Below are 9,265 nucleotides of genomic sequence, written 5' to 3' on the forward strand. Positions count from 1 at the left end.
AAGGGAAAAGGGAGAGTGCTGACATTGCAGAACAGATTCTCCATTTCCAGCCTTTGAATGTGTTCCATGTTCCTCCCCAAGTGCTGAATCTCCCATGCAGGGTGCAGGAATGTTGTTACTATTCGCTGGAACATTTACCCACTGCTCTCCCCCAACCCAAGGAGAAAAAGTGCTTGAGGAAGAGCATCAGAGGAGAAGGAAAAATAGTGCACACCTAATGAAACCAAACCATCATGCCCTGCTCTGTGAGGGAGCTGGCACTGAATCAGGTAAGAGAAATTAATAAAAGTGCACATAAAACACTGCTGAGAGACTGAGTGCAAGGAGAGCTGTGCTGTGTTGCAGTGAATTCACCTCCCAAGGTCGGACAATAAAAGCATCACTGGGAAATAAAAGAGTGTTGAATCAAACCCTGAAAGCTGAAGGGGTTTAATAAAAAGTGTATTCACATTAACCACTGATTTAAAGGTGAAACCATGCTCTTGAATACACCCAACAGAACAGCATTTCCTTCTTTGGTAACACAAAGACATGAAATTAGTGCTGGCTTGATACCTCTGCCAGCTCTTACCTTGCTGCAAGCCCTGAGCAGAACCCTTCATCCCCTTCCCTCACCTTCCTCACAGACACAGCTTGGGAGGCTGGGATGTGTCCCCACCCTGGTTTCCCAGCTGGGAACTCCTTGCAGCCACAGGAAAACACAGGAGCTGCTCAGACCTGAGCCCCAGAGGAAAAAGGGTCAGCCTGGCCCCTGGGCTGCCCTCAGGTGTGCTCTGGGCCTGACCCTGGTGCTGGAACCAGGTGGGCCCAGCCCAGCAGGAGGCTGATGTGTCCCAGCTGTGCTGCACAGACCAACTGGCTCCAGCTTAGCCAGGCTGGGGCTGGGGGAGCCAAAGCAACCTGTCTGTGGCACTGCAGCCTCACTCAGCTCTTCAGCCTGCTGGAATCAGCTCAGGAAATGTCTCTTTAGAGCCACAATTCAATTACCCTGCAAGCAAAGCTGCCCCAGCAGGCCCTGGAGCCCAGCAAAGCTCTGCATGGCTCCTCTCTGATGCCCTTACCCTGATGACTTGTGAAGGCTGGCCTAGAACAGAGGCTGGACAGAGCTAAAGAATAAAATAGAGATTTATTGAAAGGATCTGCTCAATGGATGCACCTTGGGCAGCACAAGAGCCCAGCCAGGGCTGCACCCAAGATGAACCAAAATGGTCACAAAATGAACCCAAGATGAACCAAAATGGATACAAGGTCATGGGGTCTCTAATTTTTATTAAGTTCTGCTCCATTTGTACATTGCAGTTAATGGTCCAATTCCAGCTTTAGGTTCTGCAGTCCCGTCCTGCTTGTTTTTCTCTCTTCAGCCCACGTTGTTTGTGCTCTTGGGCTTGAGATTTGGATCATTTGTCCTTGGTCCCCAGCTAGAGCACCCCCTAATATGAACCCAGAACTACACACTAAAGCAGCAGAGAATCTGAAAAATATAAAATATAAAATATAAAATATAAAATATAAAATATAAAATATAAGATATAAGATATAAAATATCAAACCTGAGGCATCAATGCCAGTGCCCTGTGCTTTATAATGAAGGAGGACTGATGGCTTTCTGCTGCTGAGCTGAGCTCCCTTTCTCCTGCAGACACCCAGGTCACTGCATTCCCCAGCTCTGCCCACAAACCTGGCAGCTCCTGAGCACACCCAGGGAAACCCAAGCTTTGGGGCTGCTCCTGCTGTGTGACCAAGCCATCAGCAGCTGGTGCCACCCCCGACTGAAGCAGCATCACAAACGCGTCCTGTCCTCCCGTGGGAGGCACAAACTGCGAAGAAATGCAAAGCTGGATAAGCGAGGGGGCCCACAGAGATGAAAGCAGGAAATTGTGGCTCTGCAAACCCTCTGCCACCTTCGCATGAGGCAGAAGGAGAGGTCATGAACCGTGCTGGCAGCTCCAAGGCTGCTCTGGGACATCTGCAGCAGCTGCTCTCCCACCACAGCTGGCCCCAAAGTGCTGCCAGCTCCTTCACCTGCCTGGGGACAGGTGGCTCCTCACCCTGAAGGAGGCCAGAATTTGCCAATTTTCTGAAAATTTGCCAATTTTCTGTCCCTCAGGGAGATGCCACAACTGTGCCACAAAGTCAGGCAGGCTCCTGCACAGGGCACTTTATGCAAAATGTAGATTGCAAATAAATTTAGCAGCAGCAGCCATGGCCAGGCTCCCATGGAAACCTCACAAAAAGGCAGCTGTGGTTTGGATGAGGTGAGTCTTGGCACTCTTGGCTAATCCCTTAAGTGCCATCCAATTACTGCAAATGTGTTTGGCATCTGCTGCAGTGATGGCAAAGAATTAAATGGTTGATGGAACTCGCCGGAAATTACAATCACAGAGCCCTGTAATGCATTTAGGAGAAAAAAACATCTAAAAAGGAAAATAGCATTACCCACTGCAAGAGCTGACCTCCTTGAGAGCCATGAGGGACAACAAAAGGCATCCAAGTAATAAAAGAAGATTAATTCAGAGAAGAAACTAGAAAAATAAAGGAGAGAAGGATTGTTTGTTCTTTTTCCAATATTGGTTAGGCCAAAGGAGACAGGAGCCCTTTTGTCTTCTGAAGGTCTGAATGAGAAATCTTTGTTTATTCTGCTGCTGTCTACAAACACACATTAGATCTGTGGGGTTTATGGTCAACCAAACAGGACAGAAATAAATAAAAACCACCACAAGAATAGGAGACAGAGAAAGGAACATTACCAAGTGCCCATCCTTGACTTTCTTTGGAATCCACAGAGGCCTGAGATCATTTCACTGGAAGAACACAAGGCCTGGCCAGGCATCTTCTTTCCCCAAACCCCCCAAATTGCAATTACTGATAACCTGCAGCTGATAAATCACCAGGGTCAGTCTCTCAGATTAAAGAATTAAAGATTTCCCTGTGTTCAGTGGGGAAAGGTCAGAATTCAGGATAAAAATCCCTGAAAGAACAGGAGGCCTCTGCTTTAACCGCATCAGTACAAGAGTTCCAAACAGAACCTGCATATTCTCTGCTCTGCAATGACAAATATCCTCCCTCTGCTTCTGTCCCACAGTCAAAACCTGATTTCACTAAACTCAGAGACGGAACAAAAGGTGCAGAATTTAACTTTGGACTTTGATTGCTTCTCTGTGCTCGGCAAACCCCTCTGGGTGTCCCACTTGTTGCTGCCCCGAGGGAAGGTCCAGGCTGCCTGTGTGACCCTCAGGCTCTCCTCTTCCAGGTGGAGCTCTCTGCTGGAGATAATTTCCCTCTGTTGTTTTTTTTTTTTGTATTTTTTTGGTTTTTGGGGTTTTTTTTGGGTTTTTTTGTTTTGTTTTTTGTTTGTTGTTTGTTGTTGTTGTTGTTGTGTTTTGTTTGGGTTTTTGTTTTGTTTTGGGGGTTTTTGCTTTGTTTTTTGGGGTTTTTGGGATTTGGGGGGGGGGTTGGTTGGGGTTTTTTGTGGGGTTTTTTTTTGTTGTTGCTGTTTGTTTGGGGGTTTTTTTGTTTGGTTGGTTTTTTTTTTCTCAGGGATCAGCAGCACAGCTCTTCAAGCTTTTTAAGAACAACGGGAAACAGAAACGAAAGGAACAAACCACCGGCAGCTTTCCAGCAACGCTCAGCTGCAGGATCCCAGTGCTGTGCTGCCACCAAGCTGCGTCCCCTGTCCCCAGCCCGAGCGACAGCTGCGACAGCGACACCGAAACCTGCAGGGCTTGAAGGGCCAAACTGCGGCTGGAGGGAGCGGGAGAGCTGCAGGAAAGACATTTTGGTGCTGTTCTTGTGAGCCAGAGGAGGCTTCTTGAGGATAAGGAAAGCCCCGTATCTCTCTCGAGGAGGGTACCAAGGCTGTCACCATGACAACGTGGAGAAATAGAGAAAATAAAAATATATGGACTTTAGTTGGCTCAGAGTGATGTGGCTGCTTTTTACCTATTGAGAGTTTTGTTTCTTTTTCATGCCCAATGGGCAGTGTATGTGTTTGCTAAGCAAATGTGAATATCCTGTAAAACTATAAAGGAACATGCTGCTTTAATAAAAGAGCCCTATACAGGCTCCCGATGGAGTGCTGGCGCGACATGGAGCTGCAGCATCCCTGCTGAGCCCTGGGAGAGCCGGGTGTGGATAAAACAGGGATAAAAGGGAACAGCATCACCTGTGGTCCTGCAGGGCAGGGCAGGGCACACCCTGAACGCGCCCTGGAGCCTCCCTGCGCTGGGGATACCTGCAATAAATCCTATTTTTACACACAGAGTCATCGAATGCTGGGGTGGGAAGGCACCCTAAAGATCGTCCATTCCCAAGCTCGCTGCCACGTGCAGGGACACCTCCCCTTATCCCAGGTCGCTCACGGCTTTATCCAGCCTGGCTTTGGGTTGGGGCACCCGCATCCTTCCCGGGCAAGGCGTGCCGGTGTCCCCCGCTGAATGGTAAACGGGTGTAGCACACGTACACGGGTGTGTTCCGTGCAGCGGTGCGCAATACAGGTGAATTAATTAATTAATTAATTAATTAATTCTGCCGTCGCTGCCACGCGTCTCAGAGTGTGGATGGAGCGGCGCCGGCACCGCTCATCCCGGCGGGTCCTGAAACGCCACGGAAACGCTGCGGAACGCCGGGACACGGCGGGACATCGGGAGCAACACCGGGACACCGGGAGCGACACTGGGAGCAGCACCAGGAGCGGCACCGGGACACCGGGAGCGGCACCGGCAGTGACACCGGGCGGGGAGGCGTGTCCGGGGCGCGTCCCGTGGGCGTGTCCCGTCCGTTAGCCCCGCTCTCGCGCGCTCTCGCGCGCTCTCGCGCGCTCTCGCGATACCCGTTCGAACGGGCGGCGGGCGGGCTCCTTCAGAGGGCCCGGCCCGCCCGGCCCCGCCATGCCGCTGCAGCCGCGGCTGCTTCGCACCTACTCGCGGCGCGCCGGCTACCTGCGCCCGCTGCCGCCGCCCGACCGATGGATCTCGCCGCCGCAGAACCGCAAGAGCCTCTTCAGCTCGACCTCCGCCGCCTCCAGCGCCGCCTCCAGCGCCCTCTCCGCTTCCAGCGCCGGCTCCACCCCCTCGGACGACCCCGACTTCTCGCCGCCCGGCAAGCGGCCCCTGCAGGCCCTCGGTAAGCGCCCCGCCTGGGCTCGGCGGCTGCGGACCCGCAGGAAGGAGAACCGGGGCTCGGCCGGGAAGGAGAACCGGGAACCGGCCGGGAACGAGAACCAGGGGCGGGGGACGCGGGGCCGAGGAAAGGAGAACCAGGAGCCGCCGAGGAAGAAGAAGCCGAGCCAGAGCAAAGAGCCCCGCGGGCGCAGAGAGGAGCCCCGGCGCTCGCCGCCCTCGCTGTCCTCGCCCTCACCGTGCCCGTCGCCGTCCCCGCCGCGCGGTTCGCGGCGCCGCCGGCAGGGCCCGCTGTGCGCGGCGCGGCCGCCGCTGCTGTGCAGCACCCCGCAATGGGCGCCGCTGCTGCTCAGCTCCACCGCCGACAGCGCCTCGGCGCCCGGGGACAGCCCCCCGCCCCGCCGCCGCCGCCGCCGCTCGCCCCTGCGCCTCAGCTCGCTCCTGCTCAGCACCACCATCGAGGGCGGCTCGGCGCTGGGCGAGTCCCGCTCGCAGCACCGGCTGCCCCGCGGCTCGCCCTTGGGGTGCTCCGGGCAGCGGCCGTCGCTGCTGAGTGCTGGCGAGGAGGTGCCTGAGTGGTTCCGAGCGCAAGACTCGGCTCGGAGCTGTGAGCCCCAGCCCGGGCTGCGGGGGTCCCGCCGTGGTCTGAGGTTGGCGGTGCGGGGACCCTGCCCGGCACAGGCTGCACCGTCCCCGCTGAAAGCCCCAAGCACTTCCCCGCCCCTGGAGGGTGAGCCTCTTGTGTCCTGTGACAGTGGCACTCGTGAGGAGCCCTGTGAGGTCCGATCTCATCTCACAAGATGTTCGGCAAAAAAAAACTCGAGTTGTCAGAGAGACCTGGCCAAGGAGTACCGGCTTGTGCCAGTGGTGGTCCTGGACCCTCTGGAAGTGCCAATGAGGTTGAAGAGCATGAAACCCAACAATCAGGCTGATGTTCAACCTGCCTGCCTGCAGCCAGGATCTCCCGTGGGCCGGCAGGGGATCTTGGAGAACAAGCACAAAAGGACCAAGGGTGTCCCTGGGGAGGGCAGCACCTGCAGGAAAGCTTGTATCAGTGGCTTCAGTGCCAGCCGCTGGGGCAGGCACACCCGCCTCCGGCCGAGAAGGCACAAGAACAAGAGGCAGCAGCAGCCCAATAATTCCCTTTTCAGACTCCAGACGAGGCAAAAACGAACTCGGAGGAGAGCTCTGGAGATGTCTGTAGGTCTCAGAGACAGTGACTCTTCACTCCTCAATAACTCCTATTCCTGGGCTAGAGTTCGAGCGTCTCTGTCCTTCCATAAAAAGAAGAAAGTGACCACAGATGAGAGTTTCTGCAGCAGCATCCTCTGCACCCCCTCAGGGAAATCCCAGCTTTCGGGGTACCAAGCCAGCCTGTCTGCTGGAAAAGCTCAGGGCTGCTCCTGGTTTGCTTCCTCCATGGTCCTGCTGGCTCCCAAGGATTCCTCCTCTGTCCTGGAGGAGCTGCTCCTTACAGATGCTGAGAAAGTGTTTGGAGAATGCAACCAGGAGGGGCCTATTGCTTTTGAGGAGTGCATTCCTTTAAATAAGATGAAAGATTGCAAGAAAATTGGAGAAGGGGTGTTTGGAGAGGTGTTCCAGATTGACAGCGAGAGAGGACCTGTGGCCTTAAAAATAATTCCCATTGAGGGGACTGAAAAAGTAAATGGTGAAGCTCAGAAGAGCTTTGGGGAGATTCTGCCTGAGGTAATAATTTCAAAAGAGCTCAGTCTTCTGTCTGAGGGCTCTGTGAACAGAACTGTGGGGTTCATCAGCCTCTACTCTGTGCACTGTGTCCAGGGGGCCTATCCCAGGTATCTCCTGGAAGCCTGGGACAAATTCCACAAAGAAACAGGCTCGGAAAACGACCGGCCAGACTTTTTTGGGGCCCAGCAGCTGTTCATGGTGCTGGAGTTTGAGTTTGGAGGCCGGGACCTGGAGCGCATGAGGGGCAGCTTCTCCTCGGTGGCGTCGGCCAGGAGCATCTTGCACCAGGTCACTGCATCCCTGGCAGTGGCAGAGCAGGAGCTGCACTTCGAGCACAGGGACCTGCACTGGGGGAACGTGCTGGTCAGGAGCACAGAGCTGAGGGAGCTGCAGTATGTGCTGAGTGGAGAGACACACTCCATCCCCACTGCTGGCCTCCAGGTCAGCATCATCGACTACACCCTGTCCCGCCTGGAGAAGGACGGGCTCACCGTCTTCTGTGACCTCTCCACGGACCTGGAGCTCTTCCAGGGCACCGGGGACCCCCAGTTTGACATCTACAGGCAGATGAAAGAGGAGAACTCCAACAGCTGGACTGACTACCGCCCCCACAGCAATGTCCTCTGGCTGCACTACCTGGCTGATAAATTTTTGAAAGCCATGAGCTACAAGAGGAAGGCAACAACTCCTGCCCTGAAGAAAATCAAGATGCAGCTCAGCAAGTTCCACAAGGAAGTGCTGACCTTTGGGTCTGCCCTTGATGTTCTGCACCACAGCAGCCTCTTCCAGTGAGCAGGGGTCCAAGGACTGAGCCACTGGTGCTGCCTCTCTCCTCTGCTTTTTGTATGTGTTGGCACAATGATATGTTTTGATTAGTTCCAAATATTTTTAATACATTATCAAAAATGTCCTATAAAATCCCCCCCCCAATGTCTTCTGCTCTAAGATATTTCCATACCTCTGGGTTTTGAGGGGAGACAACAGAGCTGACTTTGGAGAAAGGAGGGGGAAAGAGACTTCTTCAGGCTCAGTTAATACTCTGAATTTCACTTATCTTTTCTTACCATTTTAGCCTTAGATTATTAAAAGTTCTTTTCTTACTGTATTGTCTTTTTTACAGATTCTTTTTCTACAGGTAAAAACTCATCAGTTCTGGACAGTGAGGACAAGGTTTGAATATTGTTGGCTCACTGGAGACAGAAGGGAAAACCCATCCTTTGATTTAATTTTGGCTAAATTTATACCTGGAATGGAAGTATAAAATGTAAATATGTGAAATTTCTGTAAAGGGTTTTAAACCCACTAATCTGCACTTATCTGTTCTTTTTTTCCCCCCTCTCTTAAGGACCAAGGAAGAGGTACCTAATTGTGAAAAAAAAAGACAAAGTACCTGTGTTCCTGATTTTTAATGGTTATAATGTTGTGGTCTTGTGCACTGATAGGAACTCAAATCTGTAACCTGGTGGTAGCACTGAAGCAATTTCTTCCTTTATCTACAGAAGAAAATGCCCAAGGTAATAAATGTTCTTTAGCAGGTAGACCAGGTGCTCTAAACTGGAGGCTCTTACATTAAATCCCAATTCCCTGTTTTCAAGAAGTCCTTTGCTAACATTCCTGTTTATTAAAGAAATTGGGCTAAAGAGAACAATAAATCAAACTGAAGTGAAAAGTGAATTAAATTCTGATCCAATGACACAGATGCATTAAGAAATTAAGAGGCAGCATCATCAAATTCATTCTAACTGCAGTGCTCTCCATGCAGTCCAGTGAATCAATGCTGAATTTGAGCATCTCAAAGATTCATCTTGGACCCTCTCTTGAAGTCTCCTTTTTACAAACCCACCAAGGAGACCCTGGGGTGGTTTCATTGTTCTGCCTTCCAGACACTGCAGAAAGTGACCTGACAATCTGCAGGGCTGCAAATCATGAAGATGGAAATTGTGCTGGAATGTTCCCAGGCATCCTCTCAACCTTTTCTTTTCCCCCCTCTAATTGAATCAAGTCATGCACTGTAATTGAATGGTCTTAAAACCCACTTGGTTAAGGCCTGCAGTGAATACTTATCTGACATCAAGGAGTGTTCCTCAGTCACAGTGGTGCTAATTTCATTTATGCTTTAAAAGAAAAAAAAAAAAAAAAAAAGATGGATGAAACCACGTTATTTTTTGCCTGCCTTGGTGCTTTGTTTCTGATCTGAGAACTGATTTTGGCTGTACAGGAGGGATGGGGCTTTGGCAGGAATTAATGCCAGGAGAGGTGACAGCCCCCAGGGGGACCTGGTGCAGGAATTTGGAGATTCTGAAAGCTGAAACCTCAGAATGGTTCCCTGCAAACCAATTTGCTGATTTGTGAACATGTAGTAATTTTCAATAATCAAAATGTAAAGCTTCTACCTCCCCCCCAAAACTGGACATTAAGTTCATATAGAAACCTTTGCTTTA

General features: G+C 51.9%; 1 protein-coding gene and 1 long non-coding RNA gene across 2 annotated transcripts; one reads left to right on the top strand and one right to left on the bottom strand.

Annotated features, from left to right (window-relative positions):
• Positions 1-1,107: 1,107 nt before the first annotated feature.
• On the bottom strand, positions 1,108-4,798 carry LOC139600033 (uncharacterized). The gene is made up of 2 exons (XR_011682397.1): positions 1,679-4,798; positions 1,108-1,471 (listed from the first exon to the last, which is right to left on the bottom strand). It is a non-coding gene; the product is annotated as an uncharacterized lncRNA (long non-coding RNA).
• A 38-nt stretch (positions 4,799-4,836) lies between these two features.
• On the top strand, positions 4,837-7,929 carry HASPIN (histone H3 associated protein kinase). The gene has a single exon (XM_071447887.1). It carries the CDS (start codon positions 4,887-4,889, stop codon positions 7,614-7,616), a length of 2,730 nt encoding a protein of 909 aa, XP_071303988.1. The 5' UTR covers positions 4,837-4,886; the 3' UTR covers positions 7,617-7,929.
• The last annotated feature ends 1,336 nt before the right edge of the window (positions 7,930-9,265 follow it).

This window comes from Agelaius tricolor, unplaced genomic scaffold, assembly GCF_023055355.1.
Source record: "Agelaius tricolor isolate 1412-34295 unplaced genomic scaffold, bAgeTri1.0.p SCAF_25, whole genome shotgun sequence".
Lineage (NCBI taxonomy): Eukaryota > Metazoa > Chordata > Aves > Passeriformes > Icteridae > Agelaius > Agelaius tricolor.

Excerpts from the sequence above, each read along its gene's own strand:
- HASPIN (XM_071447887.1), top strand. The coding sequence starts at position 4,887 with ATGCCGCTGCAGCCGCGGCTGCTTCGCACCTACTCGCGGCGCGCCGGC.